Source organism: Vespula vulgaris, chromosome 16 (genome assembly GCF_905475345.1).
Source record: "Vespula vulgaris chromosome 16, iyVesVulg1.1, whole genome shotgun sequence".
Classification (NCBI taxonomy): domain Eukaryota; kingdom Metazoa; phylum Arthropoda; class Insecta; order Hymenoptera; family Vespidae; genus Vespula; species Vespula vulgaris.
Window position 1 is genome coordinate 4,643,428 of NC_066601.1, and position 22,176 is coordinate 4,665,603.

At 39.2% G+C, this 22,176-nt stretch overlaps 1 protein-coding gene across 2 annotated transcripts in view; it reads left to right on the forward strand.

Annotated features, from left to right (window-relative positions):
* Positions 1-22,176, forward strand: part of LOC127069737 (lachesin-like) — a 52,002-nt gene that overhangs the window by 14,776 nt on the left and 15,050 nt on the right. For both annotated transcript variants that reach the window (XM_051007154.1, XM_051007153.1), the window contains exon 2: positions 18,034-18,149. In XM_051007154.1, the coding sequence (XP_050863111.1) occupies positions 18,034-18,149 (116 nt within the window). The remainder of the gene's footprint in view (positions 1-18,033; positions 18,150-22,176) is intronic.

Here is a 22,176-nt window from a genome sequence, read left to right on the forward strand (position 1 = left end):
CGGTGCGCGACAAATAGCAAGGTGTCATGTTTAAATAGCGTCACGAAGTTTCGAGTATTACAGTACTAAAGGCAAACTAAGCCTCAGATTTCTGGAGCAGAGTTACATTAGCATGTCCCTTCCGTATGGCAAAGTTACAAGCGTGATATTTTACGGAACGCGAGCTCGTACTACGTGAAAGTGCCGCGCGTTTCTCAAAAGTGAAGAAATAAATGTGACTGCGAGAACGAGAGAAAATGCAGTGATAAAGTTTTACGATCAAATCGAAAAGGCGGAAAAGGAAATTAAAACGATAGAGTGAAAATTGGACAAAACGGATTCGATCAATTTTTCGATAATTATTTTTTCTTTCTTTTTTTTTTCAAGCCTCTCAACAGCTTTTCCTCTCGTCTGTCATTTGCGAAATTCAAGAAAATTCTCGCATCGTTGATTCTCCGGATGCGTGTAACTCCGATATTAACGCGATAATCCATTAATTTTCGTCGATATCTCAGCACGGAGATCGTGTCACCCGAGTTGAACGCGCACGAGAGACAATTAAACCCGTCTAAGAGACACATCGCGACAGTAATTCCGTGACAGTGATTTGACGACGGTGACTAAGGGTTGAATCAAGCGGCCCTCATCGTCGTTTGAGGCTCCGAGGATCCTTCGTGAGAAGACCGATGTGTATTCCTGTACTCGTGATATATATATATATATATATATATATATATATATCTACATACATATATGTATGTGTATGTTCACCAGTATCCTATTCGATCTCGATTCGTGATAATTTTATTATAAGTAAGTATCAGGAATTTCCTGTTCGGTGAATAAACGTCTGAAATGGAACGAAAAAAATCTTTTTACAAGCAAAACGATCGGAATAATTGAATAACTAAAAAGAAACGGTAGAATTCATTGGTTCGTATTTGGTTGGAATCAATCGTTTTGGAAAAGCGTAGCTATGTATGTACGTGTACCAACGTACACACGTACTCGAGTTTTGCCATTAAAGAACAAAAGGAAGGAATTTATTGGGCGTGCAACGTGCCTGTTTGAACGCCGGTACTCGCGCTCGATTTTTATTCGTTTCATGAATATTAAGAGGAGGAAGAGGAAGGTAGCGAAACGGTGTGCGTTTACACACCCGTTGATAGATATATGTAGACAGAAATAATATATAACGTACGTGTACTCGCGCGCGCGCGCACGCACACACGCACACAGACTTAGGGAAGCTTGAAGGTAGATAGAGCAACGGTAATGCACTCAACACATGCACCGCCGAAACAAATCGGCCACTTATCGTGGGCTCGTTTCGAGCACTCTTCACTGCCGTATGAACACCTCCACTCGAGTTGCTTTTTTTTGTCTTCCTCGATTAATGACTCGCGACTACGTTTATCCACTCGAGAGCTGGCTCATCCGTAGACGCGACTCTCTTGTCTCTCCTCCTCCACTTCCTCATCTTCCTCCTCCTCCTCCTCCTCCTCCTCCTCCTCCTCCTCCTCCTCCTCCTCTTCTCTTTTGCTCTTCTCTCATTTCCTTGCCCAGATGCATTGTAAAACCTTGGTAAGAAGCGAGCGATGTCAGCTCAGAGCTCTTGGCTATTTTTCTTGTTTTTTCTCTTTTTCTTTTCTTCTTCTTTCCCCTCGCATCTTTCTCTTCGATTGTTTTTCTCTTACAAACGCCCCATCTCCTTTCCTTCCGTACCACGTCTCTTTATTCGCGACAGATGAGAGACATCGAAACGACGGCTTTTAGAAGAAAGTTGCCGACCCGAAGAAACGTGTCCTTGGTGGCTATTCACAAAGAATAGGGAAAACGTAACAGCTATCGCGATTAAAGATGATAGAAAGGGCGAGAGAGATAAAAGAACGTCGGACGGTATACTCCTCTCATCCATATCGAACTCGAGCGTGATTTTTCCTTCATCTCCGACGTTTTCTAATAACATGCTTTTGTTAGATCCTATTAACATGTTTTTCATCGGGATCAATAGAATCGAGGAATGTTAATTCGTAGATACGTTTGGATCCTGTTAAGCCTTCATAACTTGATTTAATTTTAATGATCGTTACTCTTGTCAAACACGAGCGGAAATATAATAAGTAAACCAAGATCTTTAAATGCTTCTTTGGCTTTCATTGAAAACCCTTGCTGTACACACAATGCCGCGACTACTCGACTCTCCTTTTCTAGAGGATCTACTCCGACGATATAGTCCGACGGTTGGACTACTTTTCGAGATAGATCTTGCATTTTAGTCGACGAGGTAGGCAGACGGTACCATTCAAGGCAGCTCCTGCTCCTTGTTAACGCTTGCATTTTAAAGATTCTGTTCAAATATTTCGTCGACTCGACGCTGTCTTGTAAAAAGTCTGGAGAAAGTGAGAGAGAGAGAGAGAAAGAGAGAGAGAGAATGTTTATACGTATTTTCTATTACTTCTTTCATATTAATTCAAAATAGAATTTTTATTATGATCTTGTTTTCCACTAAAAGTCTGAAACTAACACAAGTAAATTTCCAATAAACTCATTGTTAGAAACTTTGTGAAAGTGGAACGATGTGGTAATCAACAATTCTTGTTTCTGGCAGGATTTCACTCTAAACCGGCGAATCGAGTTTCATCAAAGTTTTTAGGGTTCTTATTTCTTTCGATATAGCTAATCATTTTCTCCGTCGTTTGAAAAGATTTGGAACACAAAATTATGCGTTATTACACAAAATTAATTATAGGACCTTTTGCAAAGTTAATGTTTCGATAATTAATGAAAATACCGAAATGAACTCTTAATGAATTTACGAAAATTTCAATAATATCTCGTTTACTGTTAAACAGTACGATATCGACGTGTCGCGGGATTCGGCCTGTACTTTTCAATCCCGTAAGGATTATTATTATATTATATTAAATTTACCTGCTCGAGAATTGAATTTCCTTTAGGAATATCAAATAACTCTAAATTTTCATAAAGTTCCGAAAGAGAAAAAAAACATATGAAGAATAATTCAACGAAGGATAGGTATTCTCGTGATAATTAATCAAAAATTTGTTCGTACGTAGCCTGTAGTCGTGTCAAAGGAGCAAAGGCATGAAAGGGATTATCATAGTTTGTTGGGTACTCGGTTACAACGTGGGTACCCAAAGGTACTAGCTCCTCCGAAACTTGTAAATCAACTCGCGTGGACTTCCGAGGGAGAAACTTTTCCGTCGGTCGTGTTAAAAAGAAACAAGATATAATACATCGTAAATGGTGCGATCGATGCAATTGCAAGAATTGCTCTTTCGCGAGAATTAAGGTAAAATTCGCTTATTATCTTCCACTAGGTGCAATTAAATCTTTCTTTGACTAGAGAAAATGGTCGGACGATTATGCGACGATAAGCGAGTTTCGTTGTACACATTTATCGCGGTTTAATAACGCGTCGTACGGTATCTTTAACGGAGAATAAAACGATTTTGATATATACGTGTATCACCTCTACGACTAGGTATCACGAAGTTACCTTTAACGTACCTCGTAGGTCCAACGAGTTAATATACGATCGTGTAATTGCACCTGGTCTACGTGGACATAAGCTAGAGTACAGGAGTAATTAATTAAAACGCTGTACGTGGATGCATATATATATATATATATATATATACATATACATACACATACGTATATGCACACGTAGGTACATAGATAAATGCATAGATATGCTCTCGTTTGACCTCTTGCAAGTCTCGCGGAAAGAGCCCTCGTCGACATACCGAACATATCGAAAACCGCATTCTCGCGTGTTCTCTAAAAAGCGTCCCGAAATTTTCAACCCGGGATGTGAGTTTTTCTTTGCCTCGCGGCTCTTTCCTCTTTTCTCTTCTTCTTCATCCTCGCAAGCTCACCTATTAACTCAACGAGAGAACGAGCTTAACGACTACGAGAGATCGAGCGTGCTCACGTTCGAAATCTCGAAAAGGGAAATTTCCGACGGGAGATTAAAGCAATTTCGGAAATAAGTTCCTTTATCACGCGAGACGTAAATCCTCTCTCTTTTGCACTCACGTCGCGGGACTCACGTTCTTCCGCTTTCATTTTACACCGGAGAACGTGCCGGGCTTTACGTGCGTGCTTACTAGGCTACTACGTAAATATATTGTGGATGTATGCATACACGCGAAGGTACTATCGCACACGTTCGGTCAAGTAGGATCACGAAGTATGTGGACAGTTAATCACGAGAGAAACAGAGAGAGAGAGAGAGAGAGAGATGTTTCAAGTCACTTTCTTGTCAAGTCCGATTAATGACTCGTTCTGCTTACGTCTTTGTTTTCCTCTCATCTAGTCATTCCCCTTGTTCTCACACGTCATCGATTTCGGAAGGCGTTTAACCCAAGCGAAACCTAACTAATCGTCTTTCGTGTTCTCAACAAGGTATTTGATTGTAGGATTCTTTATCGTAAATAAGCGTTGAAACGTAGTTTTAAATTAAATTGAAAGCAGAGTCAATAGCTTTCTTTAATTCAATTTGTCGTATACACATGCGTATATATTTTACTTCTATTTCTACGGGCGATACAGACGATACGAATTCGTGTTAAAGCGGACACAGAACCAAGAAGAAAGTGGCGAGTTTCTCTACTTGTTCGCTCGGTGATAACGCCTGTCATCTACACACCACTCTCTTTCTTTAATTCGTTTTCTTTTTGCACCCTCTCGTGTGTCCCCGTGCAAGCGTATGCTCTTTTTACGAAGTCACAGAGAGCTGGATAATATAGAGCCGGTATTAACGGGTACTCTCGGCGGACACTTAATACGAAAGCCATAACGGCTCTCGCAAAATTACAGCCGAGTAAAACGCGGCACATCGATGCCACGAGACACGCGTTGCTCTCCCTTACGCTCTCTTTATTTCTCTACGGTCCTCTTATCTCCCTTTTTATTCTTTCCTTTTTTTTTTACCTTATTGGCTCGTACCACGAAACCGTCGACTTCTCTTCCTCTCAACTTGACGTGGATTAATTGCCCGGTAACGAGCGGAGAAAATTTATAACCATGCTAGAATCTTCGTTATTCATAAAAAAATGTAGAACGGTTTTATAAAGTGAGATAGGAAAATGAACTTTTCAAACTGTTTTGCAGGACTTTCCAAAGGCATTAGGCAGAAATAAAAATATAATAATTATGTTTTTAATCGGAAGAACACGTTTGATATTTTTTCTAAACCCGTAGTTCTTTGTTTCTGCCAAGAAAATTTTGTCGAAGCGCGCATTACACGTGAAAAGTTTCTCTCTCGCTCGCTTTTCGTTGAATTCTTTCATCTCTACATTAACGTTTCCTCCGTACGAATAAAATCGAATTGGAGCGAATTGCTATGACCTACTTATATTCGTATTACGAATATAAAATTTGACGTTCCGCTTGCGCGCTTTGAATCTTCAAGAGAACCATTTAATCAAGATAATCGTTTAATTCGAACGACGTTTGTCCTAGGGAACGAAGAGAAAGAGCACTTTTCAATAATGGCTATTACGAAGAACGATGATAACGATTTTGTGCGTCGTGGCCACGTTACATACGCGTTGATATATCGCGTGCTACTATTTAATCGTGGAAAAATTTGATTAGGCTCGCGGACCGATTCTTGCCTACGAAGTAGTCGTGCCATGATATCTATCGTGTTGTTCGTGGCACCACCGTTAGTGGATATATTCGCGGTGCAAACTTCGCTAATTTCTTGAAACCCGGAAAGTTCAGGCATCGGCTTAGTCGATACTCGTAATTCATTTCCGCGAGTTTAAGTCCCACCGTATTTAGCCGCAATACGACGGCCAGATTCGATGATACGAGCAAGGATATAGCACTAGGGCTACCTCTGGAGACGTAGAAACTCTAGCGTCTTGGCTACCATCCTTTTTCTGCCTCCTCTTAGAAGTTGAACGGTAATCGGGACTTCCGAGGAAATCGAAAGAGAGAAATCTACGAGGAGCAAGGAAGGAAGAAAGGAAGGAGGGAAAATCGATTTCGACCGACGATGATTCTTTCGTTCCTCGATTCGTGTTTCTTCTTTTTTCCTTTTCTCTTCTTAACTCAATTTACCGAGTAGATTTTTCTTTTTATCTCTTGGCCTGGAGTAACTTTTTGGCAATTTATTGATATGTGGAGAAAGAATCTCAAAACTAGATTTTTGTTGTAAGTACTTGTAAATAATCGAGTAGATGATCGCAATCATTTTATTTCTGACAGGATAGGATATGTATTACGAAATATTAGATCGTAAGAAATTGTTTACGATAAATTATTTGTAATAAATTGTCCAATGCGTTTATTTCCGTACATATATCTGGAGCTGCCAATTTGCTGCTTCAAGACAAAATCGTTGAAATTATTTTTATGAATTATTTGTTTATAACTAATTGTTTATAACAAATTGTCGCAAATGAGAGTAAACTTACGTGTAAACGCCAAAAAGAATTTGGCGATTTTCTTTTTTAAATAATTTTTTATAAAATTTTTTATTTATAACAAATTGTTTAAACAATGGATTGTTAATAACAATACGTTGAGAAGATAGTAAAAAGTTTTTCCTTTTGAACGAATCTTTTCTCGAGTTTCTACGACCATTATTTTAGCCGTAGCGATTTGTTATTTACGAAAAAAAATTTTTTATCGAATTATTTATAACAAATTATTTATAACAAATTGTTAGATAAAAAGATTTATCGCGCGGAAATTTTCTTTTTTAAAAGATTGGTTATACGAATTTTTTATTTACCACATATTGTTTATAACAAATTGTTTATAACAAATTATTTATAACAAATTGTTTATAACAATACGCTGAGAAGATAACAAAAAATTCACTCTTTAAAACGGTCTTTGTTTCAAGTCTCTACGACCATTAGTTTCGGAGATATTCCTATAAGAAAAATTTTCATTAATTTCATTCATAATTTCCCATTGACCCACTGACCTACATAAATTCTTGGAATTTACGCGATTTACGCACGATCACGTGACTAGTTTTTCTACTTACTACGTCTAGTACTCGCATTACTACACCTGTCATACGTATTGAAATTATGAATGGCAATCTTTCGACGGCCATATCTTTGGAACCAGAAGTCGTAGAGAGTTGAAATAAAAACCATTTTAAAGGGTAAAACGCCCTCTTTTTATCTATCCGATCCGATACTATCGTTATAATAGAATCGATTTCACTGACGTTTCGTAAATAGCTACTTATATCTTAATAACACAAACATATATACGATCCATTTTTACATTCGATTGATATATTTTATATATATTTATTTATTTATCGTTATTTATGAACTCATACATTCGGAAAGCTTTTAAATTTCGTGACTGAAATTTGAGACGAATAATTAAAAAAGTTTCACTTCGTAAAGTCAAAAATGTCCTTTTCTTTTTTTCGTAGAAAAACGCTATTCGATTAAATCGTCTTCGAATAGCATTCATATATTTTCGTTTGGTTGCCTCTTTCCATTTGACTTTTGTTCTCATACAAAAGAACATACTTACAACGACCACCCGGTATGTAGGGAATACGGTAAGAGCATCTGCTTGCAACCACCGGCATTGTCACGTTTCTCGTTTCCCCTCGAAAACCGACGACGACGGTTCTTTCGGCGTCGAAGAAAAAGCTCGGACGAACGATTACTTTGCCCTCGACTGTTCCTTTTAACTTTCTCTTTCCTCGAATGACTCAATCTTCCTTCTCCCCTCCCCTCTCTCTCTCTCTCTCTCTCTCTCATTTAGATTTCGAAAGAAACAGTCTTTCAATTTTCGAGATATATGCCATCACGTATCTTTTATTGATTAAAAAAACTTTTTTCTTATATTACGAAAGAGTTCGAAAGTTGAAAAGTATTCATTTAAAGAGCCGCCAGAACCGTCAACTCGGATAAATAATAGCGCATAAATATTGTGAAAAATCGTCATAGCGAAATGGAAAAGTTTTATTGTATCGAGTTCATATTCGATCCAGATTCTATGTATATCATTCTTATGCGAGAGTGCTCGCGCGTTTGGTAAATTAATTTAGAGTAACGAATCGATCGATGCTACGCAAAGTTTCGTACCAACTTGTACGGCCAAACATCTGGTGTTTAATTAGTGATATACTAAAATACACAGGACATATTTGCGACTAGATAGTATACATATAGTATTTCGCCGCGAGGAATATCGATAGAGTTCATTATTTACTCGATCAACTCCACATAGAATAATTAAAGAGAATTAGTTTGATTTAATACAATATTCATATCTCCTATGAAACGAGATAAAAGATAATTTCTTTTTAGATAATATATGCTCTTTTTCGACTGGCACATTTAGGACTTAGGTTATTTCATATTTAATAAACTTTACTTTTTGCTTTCTAATAAAAATATCAAACGAATTTCTTACGTCCTTTTCATTTGCAATTTGCAACATAATGCTCGAGCAATTTAATATTCCATTTAATTCATCTCAAATCTCGTTATATCAAATTAGAGGGAACATTTTTTGACTAGCCAACCGCATCTCAGTGACGAACGAAATCTTTTCGACGCGATTAGTGGATAGGTCAATTGCGCAATTACTTCCAGGCAAATCTACCTTCTTACGATATACTTTGTGGTTTTGGCCCGGTACGAATGCTCTTCTAGGGGACGAAGAACTTTGAATTCCCGTGAGAACCTGTTGCGGAGTTTTCTCTATTTTCGTTCTCTCTCTCTCTCTCTCTCTCTCTTTTCCTTGTCTTTCTTTTCCTCTCTCTCTTTCTCTTGCCTTCTCCTTTCTTTTTTTATTTACGAACCGAAAAGTTCAAAATGGAAATGTCGAAAATAATCTCGTTAATTAAATGTTGAAAAGCTTCACTTTAAAGCTTTTAAATGCGAATCTCAGAAAAGGTCTGTACGTTCTTCTAGAAGAACCATTGAGAAATGAGTTCTATTGTTAACTTTGCAGTTTAAATAGAACTATGCTCCTCGTGAGTTCGAGTTGGTTCATTAATAAAAACACTTTTTTACGGATGATACAAACGCAAGTTTCAAAGTCTTGTGGATTGAATCGAAAAAATGAAAAATCAGAGACGATCCCGTCAATTTTCGTTCAAAATTTATATTCCTTTTTTTCTCCTTTTTGTCCGTCCAACGTGTGGTTCGTTAACGAACACCGTGCTCGTGCGAAAAGTGAAATCAGCGCGGAATATTGGCGAATAATGGAGTATAGTATATGGCAGTAACAAATTAATATCAATTTATTATCCATGTCTCTCATGTAGCAGGAAGTATTTACAGATAGGATATTTACCGAATAAATACCTTCTCTCTCAAAGGCAATGTACCTACATAGATACATGTGTTGCAGCCACGATAATAATGCTCGACCAAAGCGTGTAATAAAGGAACGCGTGTATATCGGCGTACTCGTTCAACAACTATTATTCGTTCATTGTTCGTTTCCCGTCGCGGGTATAAAATTTCTTATCGAGAGCAACTTTCATCGTTTCGATGAAAATGGCGAAACTAACGAGCACGATGAACGCTATTGACGATCCAAACGGTGCACACGTGGCTTGTCATTTTTCAACGTACCCGCGTAGAAAGAAATTTTCGCTCACCTCGCGGTAACGTCATACGTTATATTATTTTTATTTTGGAGGAGGAGTTTCTAACAACGCTTTTATCGTTCACCGATCCGAGCGTAGTTTTTCGCTTTCGTGTTTTCTCAATGAGTTTTTAATAACAAGAGCTCATTAATGTTTCACGGTTGGGTAGTAGGTACCGATGTAGGTTAACTACCCGAAAGATGTAAAGAAGAGAAAAAGGGAAAAAGGGGAAAAAGAAAATAGGAGACAGTGAATTTACGTACGTCAACGGGTCGCACACTGAATGAAGCGAGAAATTTTCACTTTCAACGTTTACATTAGGAAACGTCGAGTGCGCTGCTGCTCGACACACATACTTTGTGTTTGCTACGCACACAAGGCTAATATACCGTTAAGTTGTAGCTATCGATTTTCGAATTATGCGATTCTTGGAAGGTATTATATTCCATTTGCGTGTACATATAGACGAAATTTCCTTGCATTCCGTTCTACTTACAAAGGGAACGTAACGCATTGTGTAATATATCTGGGAATTTCATACCTTTCTTTGTTGATATATCTGATTTACTCGGGGAAGATTTCAATATTGTCTCTCGATGGGAGATCGTTCACGAGCGAGCCATCCTTCGTAACATAAGCTCGTTCGATCCCAGACATTTATTATTGTCGTCGTCCTATCTTTCGGGGGAAGAGTCCTTTCGAAAATGAAGGCGAAGACACGAAGTCTCTTATTAATGTCTTTACCCGTCGGAATTATTCCAAAAAGTTGGAGGAACGAGAGCTTCGTCGAACTTCATCGAGAGGAAAGAACGTCGGGGAAAGGAGATACGAGTATGAATAATAAATGTAGTACGTGTTAATAATTGAAATAGTTAGTCGCAAGAGACTTTAAATAAAAAGGCAGGATATCCTGTGAAAGTGGACAGTCGTTTGCGGTGGTGCCGAGTCGGCGACGTCTAGCGAAGCACGTAAAAGCGTTCTAGCCCGCGGAAAACATGGCGTCAGCTGCCGCAGTTACAGCACGTACGTACCCTACCTACACAACATAGCCACGTGCAGGAGTATCAACTTTTATTGAAAGTATCCATCGACTACCTTTTCGTGGCCGAGAATACTTCGTTTTGCCCAACGGTAGCTCCTCTTTCCATTCTCTGCCACCGCTGTGCTATTTTAGCTTCCCCGACCGTAATTGCCCGTTTACCACCGCAAAACTGATAAAACGTTGGCAATAAAGACCATTACCTTTGATAAATTTCTTTGAATTTCGAGAATTCGCGTCTAACGAAACTAGCAAAGAGTCGTTTCTCCTGTTTCCTTTTACTTTCGCAACAAAACATAATTTTACTCCCACGTAGATACAATCGTTATTTCAGGAATATGTAAAATACTTTTTTTACCTTCCTCTCCTTTACACCCTTCTAATTTAGGTCCACCTAATTCGTTAAACTTTATCGCGATTATAATAAATCTTATTTATCTCTCTATTTATTATATCTACCTATCTATCTCTGTGGTCGTTGGAAACGGACCATGGCCTGTACGAGCTTTCTTTGGAAGCTTAATCGCTTCAACTTGCGATAACTTTCTACAAGAGTAAGTCCATTTAAGCTTCGGGCAGGTCTCTTGAATTAATTAATAATCGCATAGCAAACAAGCTGATTTGGAAAGTTACTCGAACATAATTCGTCTGAAATAATATACCGTCACGTTATAAATTCATATTACTTGGAAAAAGGGCTTTAAAACATTTCGAAAGAATTATAGACGATGGCTGACCGACGAAAGAGGAAAAATGGAAAACAATGGGCGAGGAAGGAGGGGGAAGGAAGGTTCGACGTTTTCTAACGAAACTATATCTCAGCGAAAAGTTTTATTTCGCTTTTCTGTTAGCTACCTCTCCGTTTTCCTTCTCTCTACGCGAAAACGTTTAATACCGGCGCGATAACTACAGAGCGTAGACTTTAATAAGTAAGCGTTGTTCACGTGGTAAGTACTTATCGTTCGTTCTAATCACAGGTACCCATTGCCTAATATCCCTTAACAGTGAAAAGCCCGTATACGTTTCATTAAACACCGTTCCACGGCGTTTCTAGAACGTACTCGTTCTACGATTCATTAATCGAATAGAATATTTCATTTAATTCGATCGATTGACATCGACCGTATTGGAAATACGGAGAACTTTGTGTTCCGTATTAAATTTGCATTGTAAAACCGGCGTCGGCGTTGTTTGATCTTCGATCGAGTCAGCTTAGAGAGATAGACGGAGCGTTTAAAAACGAAACCCATACTCGGTACCGCGGTCCGCTCAATTTATTCTAATTACAAATAGAAAGTCACGCGACATGATCGATAGAGAAATCGAAGCTTTCCCTTACGGCATTGTACGCGTTCTCGTGGAAACGGAGGGAAATGTCGAAGCTTGACGAGAACCTGTTGCAAACCGGTGAAACGATTTATACAGGGCGGCTTTCTCGAATGCTATTTTACCATTATGCTTTCATTCTCATCGGAAGTAGAAGAATATTCGAAGGAACGATCCTAGCAATCTCGGTCTCTATTAAAACAAATATAAACCGTTTAACAATTTCGCGACACGTATTTGCTTCGTCCACAGCGAACGTGTCATGTACGAATAAATTTACTATTCGTCTTGCGCAAAAAGAAACAGTCTGATAACTTTACGTCAAAGAAAAATTTTCCGTTCGATATCGTGTACAGCGTTCGTTCCGTAGCATCCTGCGGAATTATTTATCGATTTATTCCGTCCGCTCGATCCTTCCCTTTTTCTCCGTTAGCAACGGAAAATGATATCTATTTTAAGGGAAACGCGTTACGAAGGCACACCGGTTGCCATGGTCGTAACGATCACCACGTATACGATCGTGCGTAACTTATCAAACGGTAATGATATCGTTTGTGTCTTCGAGAGGAGAAAAAGTATGGTAAAAACGTAAAAAGTCGGAATAAGCAATAATACGGCGAAGCTCTTCGTTTCCTCTTTTTTTTATAATCGTCGCCCTTCGTCGATTTTAGATTTCTCTCATCTTCCGAACGATCATCAACGAGCTTATATCTTTTCGATCATATAAACTTCGTAAATTCGCGTTTGTCAAGGAAAGCTCGGTCAACTAGCATCGGAAGAATGGAGTACCGTCTCGTAAAGAAGGAAGGGTCCCGCGTATGGGAGGTTGCACCTCGCGACTAAGGAAAAAATCGATCGAGGTCGGAAACAAGGAATTCCCGAAAGGGGATTTCCTTCTGCCCCGCCGAATCCAACTACTACTTTTCTCTCTTTCTCTCTTTCTATTTCTCCCTCTTTCCTCTTTTACAGCCAGCATTCCCGGTTCTCCTCTTTTCATCGTGCTTACTATCCTTCTTTTCTCCTTCATCCATAGCATTTCATCCCTCTCGTAACCCGCATCGTACGGTAGAAACATTGAACCGGGGCTAGAATACACAAGAGAGAGGGAGAGAGAAAGAGAGAGACTACTATAATGTAGACAGTACTGTAATACCCTCAGTTTCGATCATGAAGAACAGTATCGATGTTACTATCGACGGTCAGACTCGTTTTGATTCTCAAAGTTGCACTTTAAACGAACCTATATATATATATATTTCTCTATCTCTGTGCTTGTAACGCGTTCAACATGTTTCGTCGGAGAGAAGCTTTGGAGTCGAAATGCGTTGGACTCAAAGTCGAATCTAGTGTAACTTTTAGTACGGAATTCCAAAGGACGTAGTTGGTATCAATCGTGAAACGAAAATCAGTACGCTAGGAACGAAATGTTTAGCATGCCAAGTAATGAGCTATGAGTAACTTCATTCCGGAATGTCTCGTCTATTTTGCCAAGTTCGTATGTCATATGGAATACGCATAATCACTTTCGTAGTTATTATCTTCAAAATGAAGACAATAATCTCTGGAATGGTGGTTTAACGATAATGATAATAGCAACCTTATTGTACAGCTTCCCCTACCGGAATCACCGTCATCGCGCAGCAACTCCAGCCAGTAGCTGAAGGGGAAAGAAAAATATCAGTCACTCTCGACACTCTGCAATTTTCTTTTCCTGATTCTTCTACTTTCCACGCCCGTCCATCTTACGGTCTTCTTATATATTATTTCTTATCCTCGCAGGACTGACGTATTAACCATACGTCCTGGCTCCCATCCCCATGAGAAAAATGGCGCGAACATAGACAATGATATTTCATTTTGAGAGCCGATTCGCTCGTCGGCCTGGATGCCGAAGAAAGAGAGAGAGAGAGAAAGAGCTCGTAAATAATCACTCTAGCAAGCATACTCTCGATGAAACATCATTCCATCGCAAACGAAAACAGTATTTTACCTTTTCTAATTTTTTATACAAGAAAATCTTTTGACTCCGATCATACGTTGATCATGAAATGATCTTAGAAACATTGAATACAGTTGGTGTATATAGACGATCATTGGAATACGACGTGTTTTCATAATGAAACTCCCACTAATTTTAATGCGAATAGGCACCGAACTAAATACGCATCACCGAGCGCAATGACGTGTATATATATATATATACGTGCTGCCATTCATTAAAACGTTCATTTAAAAAAAAGCTGGCTTGTTATCCTGTACGTCCCGCACGACCGTGTATGTGGCTGTTTATACGTTTCTCGCGAATTTCACTGAACACGAAAAAAAGGAAAAGAGAAAGAAGAGAAAGACGATGCGTAAGGTAAAAAACTCCTCATCCATGATCCCTCTTCTATTATCCCAATAATAACTTTGTCGAGTTGTAAAAACGAACGTTCGCCGTCATTTTTTGTCCTTGTTCGAAGAAGATTTGTAAAATTGTAAAGTGAACGATCGAAGCGAAATACGAAAAATGCAAAAACGAGAGCCAGTCGATTTTTCGTGGTTCAAATAAATAGGGAATTTATTTGTTTCGAGGCAAAAGGGCAAATTGCGTTCGTTCTCGCGCACGCGCGCGTACTCACAATTTATCGAATCCAGATATATTTCGCGCGTTAACAACGCTCAAACGTCAACGGAATACTGTAAACTCGCTAAAAGCGACGTAAATAACTGCGTATGTAAATGGAAGTATGTAATTAAAACGTATAAATCAAGAGAGCGAGAGAGAGAGAGAGAGAGAGAGAGAAGCCCATGCCCGGCTCAGCAAATATAATGAATAAATAAAATCGTACCTTAATGAAAGACACAAGTATATACACGATTCCGTTAGGTTTTTAAAAGAAAATATCTTAGAATCGCAAACGGAACGTATACGTTGCTCGACGTTTACTTTTAATCGTAATTGTTAATTTCAAGATTTAATCGGGACAAACGTACAACTCGTAATTGTTTCTTCATTGTTCAAAGTTATAAAAGTAATCGCTTCCGTAATCAAAAATTTGTTTGCCAAAGAATTTATTAATTCATTTTTTAAATTACTTAAATACATTCTCTACGTATATATACATATTATTTTATAACGTTGAATATATTCGAGAGAGTAACGAAATAATAGATTTCTATTCTCTTTGAAATAATTTTCCAAAGTGCTCATCCAACTCACCATTTTTCGTTTCGTAACCATTCATTACTTTACAGATTTTCAGCATCTGCGCCTTGGAATACTTTCTCCCTCTTTCTCTCTGATAGCAACACTACCATAAATCGACGAGACTTGGAAAATTTTTGCACTTGTATGTGCATAACCGTGTACCGATTGATTTTCCCTTCCCATCGCATTTCCTCGCCGACCCCTTTCCTTCTCTTCATCGGGCTCGACCTAGACGCGAGCTCGTTCCAAGCTCGTTTCAAGCTCGTTTCGCATCGCATTTAATCGAAACTCTGATCGGGATATCTGGTGCAAGATACAACGCGGATCGTAGTAAAAAGTTTCGAAGAGTCACGGACGATCCCTATGAGACCTAAACGTTTATTCTCTCGTAGCTCGTTACAGAACGTGAGAGAAATGTGTAGATGTACATATAAACGTAGAGATGTAGAGGAAAAAAGAAAAGAGATAGAGAGATAGAATCGTAGAATATCAAGAGGAGGAAGATTTTCATCCTGGCAGCAAGTTTCTCAGCACGCTCGCTTATCACTCTCAGAAATACGCAATCTCTGTAATAACAAATTCCCAGGGTCGCGTAGTACTGAGCGCTAGGAAGACCAAGCAAAGCCAGCCCTACTCCAACTTGCTCTCCATCATTCGGTCCTGTCACATCGCCCATCCCTGGAATTTGGGTCATCTGCTTGAGGAGAGCACCGGAACACTGTTGGGAGATGGAAAGACGAGGGGTTGGTGGCTCGAATAAGGGCTGAGGCCTGGGAATAGAACGCTCCTAGCTTTTTTTCTTCCTTCTTCTACTTTCCGTCCTTGTCTCATTTTCTCTCTCTCTCTCTCTCTCTCTCTTTCTCTATATACATGTACATTATACATACATACATATATATATATATATATATATATATATATATATTTGGAGGCCACGAATATCGGAGAACTTGCACCGGCAGGTTACACCGTCTGTCTAATCCGGCAGCTCGTTTCATTAGGCCAAGGATTTGTCGGCAAGACGATGAATAAGCGCAGAGCGGAGATCTCGAAAGCGTCCGAGCTGCCCAGTCAATTTTGATATTACTCCTTCTCGAGGATCTGATCTCTGTGTGTTTACGATACGAAAGCTCAGAAAAAAGCTATGAACCAAGAGTTCATGTCTCTTTTCCTCTCTGCGTCTCTGTCTCTCACTCTGTATCTGTCGATAGGAAAGCCGATACCGCGTTCAAAGTCGATTTCCCGTAAATCGAAGTGCAATTCTTCTAGCGTGTTACGTTCGTGTGTCTAGCGTTCTCCTCCTAGAAATAAACTACGATCGGTTTGCGAGCGTAAAAGCGACTGCTCTTACTAGGAACTCGTTGTTATTTAAATGAGAAGTCATGTTGCTAGTAGTTCCGGTAGTTTGCTCGTTCTATCGCGAACATTTTTTTCCTATGGCCCGAATAAAAAAAAGCATCATGATTTTTCCAATTTATCTCGAAGGAATTTGACGTTAGCTCGAAAGGATCATAAATCGGCTTTCATTTTAATGAGCGAATATCCGTGATGTAGGAAGAATAGAGATTATGATCTATGAGTATGAGCTAAACGCTGAACGTAGCGCATTACGCACACGCTGAGTCGGTAAAGCGTATAATACAGGAGATGATCTATCGCGTCTCGTTGCGATTGGTAATACTGCATAGTGAGTATAACGAGAGCTTATCTATCCCTATTGCCGACGTAGTTAACGCGTAGTATATTTGACGATATGTATTTTCATTATCCCCTATATCCAAAAATATCATCCAAATTATATACGATCTTGAGAAATACACGACGTTACAACGTTCGTTATGTGCTTATTAAAATAGCAAGTGGAACGTAAATGTTGAAAAACTTCTTAAGTCGAACTTTCTAAAAAGAGGTTTCTCGTTCGTAGGTACGGCTTGGGAATGAGAGAAGAAGGAAACGAAAACGTAGAGAAAATCTTATTACCTGTGCGTTGTAATTTGAGTTAAATAATTTTATATTTCAACTTATTCGCAAGCGAGCAAATCTAAAAGTTCAAATGTCCAGGTGAAGTTTGCATTTTTAATACAAACACTTGATATCGTTGAGAGGCAAGTACGATGCGTTTAAATATAACGCGTGCATCGCCAAAAGTCGCTATTACATTAATCCCGCGAGCAGATATACCTTCTATCGTAATTTTATTTCATAAATCCTCATCGCAGATTCAAGCTGCTCTCAAACGTTGAAATAATTATATCTACCTACTTTGTATCGTTTTATCGCCCATATTTAAGATCGTCACGTAGAAGCTTTTGGCTCGCGAAGAGATAACGTTAACGTTCGCAAATAATTATTTCATTCTCGTACGTAATGTTTTCTTTCTTTTCTTATCATCCATAGAACGATGTGTTTACATTCCCAGATACTCGAAAGAGGTAAACGTAATTAACACGTAACCACCGTCATTTTCATTATACTTTCTAAAACGTACGATACTCTTAAAATAGTGCGCGCTTAAGCCTTCCGAATCCGGCCATTGAAAATTTACTTTCTAATGTAAACCTAATTATCTCTCGACCTCTAGTATGAATAATTTATTTTCCGATGTTCCCCTTAGCTTTGCGCCGCTATAATTTTCCAAGTAGTGAATAAAATTACAGTTTCATTGGTCTCGGTAATACACGTTAATTACCAACTGTATCCGGCGAAATAATATTTATTTTTTCTGAAAAAATATCCACCTCGGTCTGGCAAAGAAGGTAACGTTTGTTCGATGGTAACGAGAAAAACGTTAATCGTTTATCGATGAGCGTCGAGTTGAAGTAACGCGGACAATAACTATGTTTCATCGAATTTCTTACGACCTTATTTCTGTTTCAGAATCGTTAAGCCTAAATATCGGACCGATCATCGTCGCCCCCGTTGGAAATCAAACCGCTGCGGTCGGTCGAGAAGTAGTTTTCTCCTGCAGCGTTCGAAACATCGGAAAGTTCAAGGTAAACGATCTAAATGACGCCGAGGAATACATACCTATCGATTTATCCTATATATCTACGATTCAGCAGAATCCAAATACTCCTTTCGAATCGATAATGTCCCGCCAAATGTAATAGTTCAAAGTAGTTTCGCATAAGGAAGACTCGACCGTTTGTGAGTTTTAATATCTGCCGAAGCGTTCGAAAGTTCATGAAAAGAATTTTGCTCGAGACGTACGCTCCTTCATCTCCTGAAAATAAGAGAAAAACAGAGGAAGAGAGAAAGATGATAGATAATAGCGGGGGAGAAGGAATATATGAAAATTACAAATGTCGTGAAAACAATATTTTCTTAGAACATTTCGATCCTCTATCTTTATTTCTTTATAATTTAACCTCGATTATTTATAATACATCAATCTTGTAAGATAATTTTTTATTATATTTGACCTATAAAAAGATAATTTTATTCGTTTGACAGAAAAATAAGAAGTCGAAAATTTCATTGATTTGTTTCTGTTAGAGTTCAATTTGAAAAAGATATTTCTGCCTAAGTGAATTAGCATGTATTACGTCAAAGTGACAAGTAGATAATTTTATTTGATTATTCCGTCGATATTTGGATATAAATAATTGTGAAACGCCGAGTATATCACCGTTGGTATGAAAATTCATCTTCTCCTCTTGGCAGAAAAATTGAATTGGGGCAAGTGAAAAATCTCGCCGCGAATTCCTTCAACGACCTGTCTATCTTGTCTGTCTCTCTCTCTCTCTCTCTCCCCCCCTCTTTCTCTCACTCATTCTCATTCTCTAGCACCAGCAGCGTTCTACCACTTAGTCTTCATATCGCGTTTACGTGGCCGCAAGTAGCTCGCTCAAAAGTAAAACGAATCGCGCTGGCTCGCTACGGTTTTAACCCTTTGCGGTTTGACGTTCGCGAGTGTGAATGAACGCTTCAAACGTTATATATATATATATTTTATACTTAACAAAGTTTTTTTTTCGGTTTCGAGCGATAGCGCTTGACTCGAATTATTTCCAGTGCGGAGCAATTTTCCGTTGGTGTTTCAACATTATATCTGACGTATTCCGTATTATTTAGTACCAAATGTAACGTGACCGTCGAAGCGAGAAATTGAACTTTCTTTTATTTTCTTAAAACAACGTCGCGCCGTTAACGACGATCCTTTCGATTAAGATCTACTTGTTCCGCGGAAAGGAGGATGAAAGAAAGAGATAAAAAAGGAACAAAATCGAGGAAGAAAAATAGGATAATCGAGAAAAGCAAAGAAAAGAGAGCAACTATGGATGAGGGCCAAGCGAATTTTAGAAGAGTAGCGGGAGAGAGAGAGAGAGAGATCATAGCGACAGATTCCAGGTCGTAAAATATCCGGCTAGATGAAATATTCGGCTCATGGAAAGAAGTTCTCGCTCTCGAGTAAGGAAGCTAGAAGGTAGAAGTAGCAACTATAGCATCGGAGAGGGCTGCTTGGGATTAAGATAAGCCAGGGGTACCAGTGAAAGCTTTCGAATAGTTTCCGGAAGCCCCGTTACGATAAAGCCTTCCAACCCGATACGCTCTCTATTTTAAATTCTAATTCCGTCGCGAGCAGCCGCAGGACACAATGAGTAAAGGCGCGTAAAAGCAGGCGCAAGCACGATGCCGCTTCCTGGATCGAAACTATGACCCTCGTAGGTCTGGCAAAAGCCGAGAGCTTTCCTACCCCATTCATCGAGTTTTCGAGCATCGTGACGAGGCGCCTAAGCCGTCACGCGTTTAATACGGAGACGTTTAGCATGCCGATGATAGATCGCCCGCATAAAATAGTACGCTATCCATTGGGAAAATATTTTATTTTCATTTTCCTCGCCATCCAAGAATGTCCCGGTGAGATTGTTTTTATTTTTCATGATAAGAGTTCCTTAAGATTTCGAACGACAGATTGTTTACACTCGCATTATCGCGATCGCGTTAACGTTGATTCCGGAATGCAGAATATTTCACCTTCGACCAGGGAATTCGTAATAGATGCGAAGCCAAAGTCGAGAGCAAAGTCTTGCGTTCTGGTCCCCGCGGCGTTTCTATCCGCATCGATCGCTTCTATCCATAAAGCTAGAGCTTCGAGTTTCCAATTTGATCGAAACTCGGCTAATTCGTGGAATATTATCGAGGTATAAAAAGATTTACCGCCGAGCACTACGGAAATTCGCTAATTGCTAATTGATTTGATTTAAACCGAAGTGATTCATTCAAAATGATGCGCCGATTATGAGCGCGCGCTCGCGTGTGATTATGTCTGTGTGCCTGTGTGGATTACTCAGCCGGCTTACGTTAATTTCAATCAATTATTGAAATTTTAATTTGTTAGGCGATTCGTGGTACCGGTACCACCTATCTTTTCCCCTTTTTCGGACGGACTCCGTGCAGACCCGTACGTTGTAACGATATACGAATTATTATCGAGAAATTGTAATATTTTTCAATTCGCATTTACGTATACACCTAGGTTGCATTTCCATATAGGTACATCTTTTGATATTTATGTTCCTTTCGCGCACTCTTCAGCCGGTGGAAATGCAACGACGTCAAAGATGAGAGATTCTATCTTGATTTCGTGGCACATCGAGTCATAGCAATCTGACGATCGCGCTATCGTCGAAATGTCTTCCTTCCATGTATCAATATTTTAACAAATGTACGTCTTCTGTGGGAGATCCGCGTGTAGTCATCGATCGAAGTACGAAGCTACGAAAGGAGAAAGCTACGTTTCTGTTACGTTGCGTTCGAGATAATTTTGTATGGCTTTTTCATATTACACAACTCGGTTATCTCGCTACGCTATTACCTCGTAATGTCGTGCTCCGTTACGATACGTAACGATAACGATATAATAATAGAACTGCGGCATTGTGGTAGAGGAAATGTTATTACCAAGTTTAATATCGTTCGTGGATTCGTGCGAGCTCGTACACTCGAGCAAGAGTTACAAGGAAAATTCGACATCGATGCTTCGACCATATGTGCCTTTGCTCCTCGCGAATTGATATAGAGATCTGCATAGGAATCGAGTTCTTCGTTTTCTCCGCTCTCGAGAGAGCTTAACGTGTTTTATTTCGAGTAATCACCGCGAAGTCGATTAAATAGACTCCATAAACGTTTCGATCGATGTTTCCTTTCGTTCCAAATTATTTCGTTTCGCAACTTTAATCTAAATTCTAGTTCCTACCGGTATCGTGAAATCGCGAAGGGACAATACAGAGTCATTTTCGAGACGAGACGCGAACGGTGCTCCGAAAATCGAGTTTGGCAGATTATTACTGTCCTAGATGTATCACCGTCGGCCAACTTTTACGTTAGCTGAAATAAATGAGATACCCTCATCCTCGTCCTCCTCCTCTACTTGCTTGGCGATCGCGAAGGTAACGATAAAACGTTAATTAAGAGACTGCCGTGATGTTCGTGAAAGCGATGGCGGTTGTCTGTCAGTCTTGGGAAGATTCATACAAAAGTTTGCCAACCGCATTTTACATGAGCTCTACGATTAAAAGGAACAGGGCACGGTGCACGACCGCGAAAAGTATATTCGCGAAAGTAGGTTAACAATTATACGCTACCATTATTTAACGCGATCAAAAATTCCGTATTTATTTGCACGAAAAAATACATTCGGTTGCGACGTTCCGTTCAGGAAATCGTCACGCTTTTCTTTCCTCCTATCAAAAGTACGTAAATACGCGGAACCTATATAGGTTTCAATTATTTAAATCGAGCTGAATGGTAATCGAATTTATTTTAAACGTATTACCGATCTCTAACTTTTCACTTAAGCAAGCTCTCGTATCGTCGAATCGATGACAACACGATTAAATTCTTTCTTTCGATAATCTTTCAATTTGAAAGAACCCGATACGTAGAAGACTCGATCGTTTCGAGAAATGGAGAGAAAAGTGAAGATAATAATAATCGGTCACGAGTATACGTGCTTCTTTCATTTATTTTTTCTTTATTCTCATAAACGTGCTCAAGAATACTAGCTGCGAGTTTGCC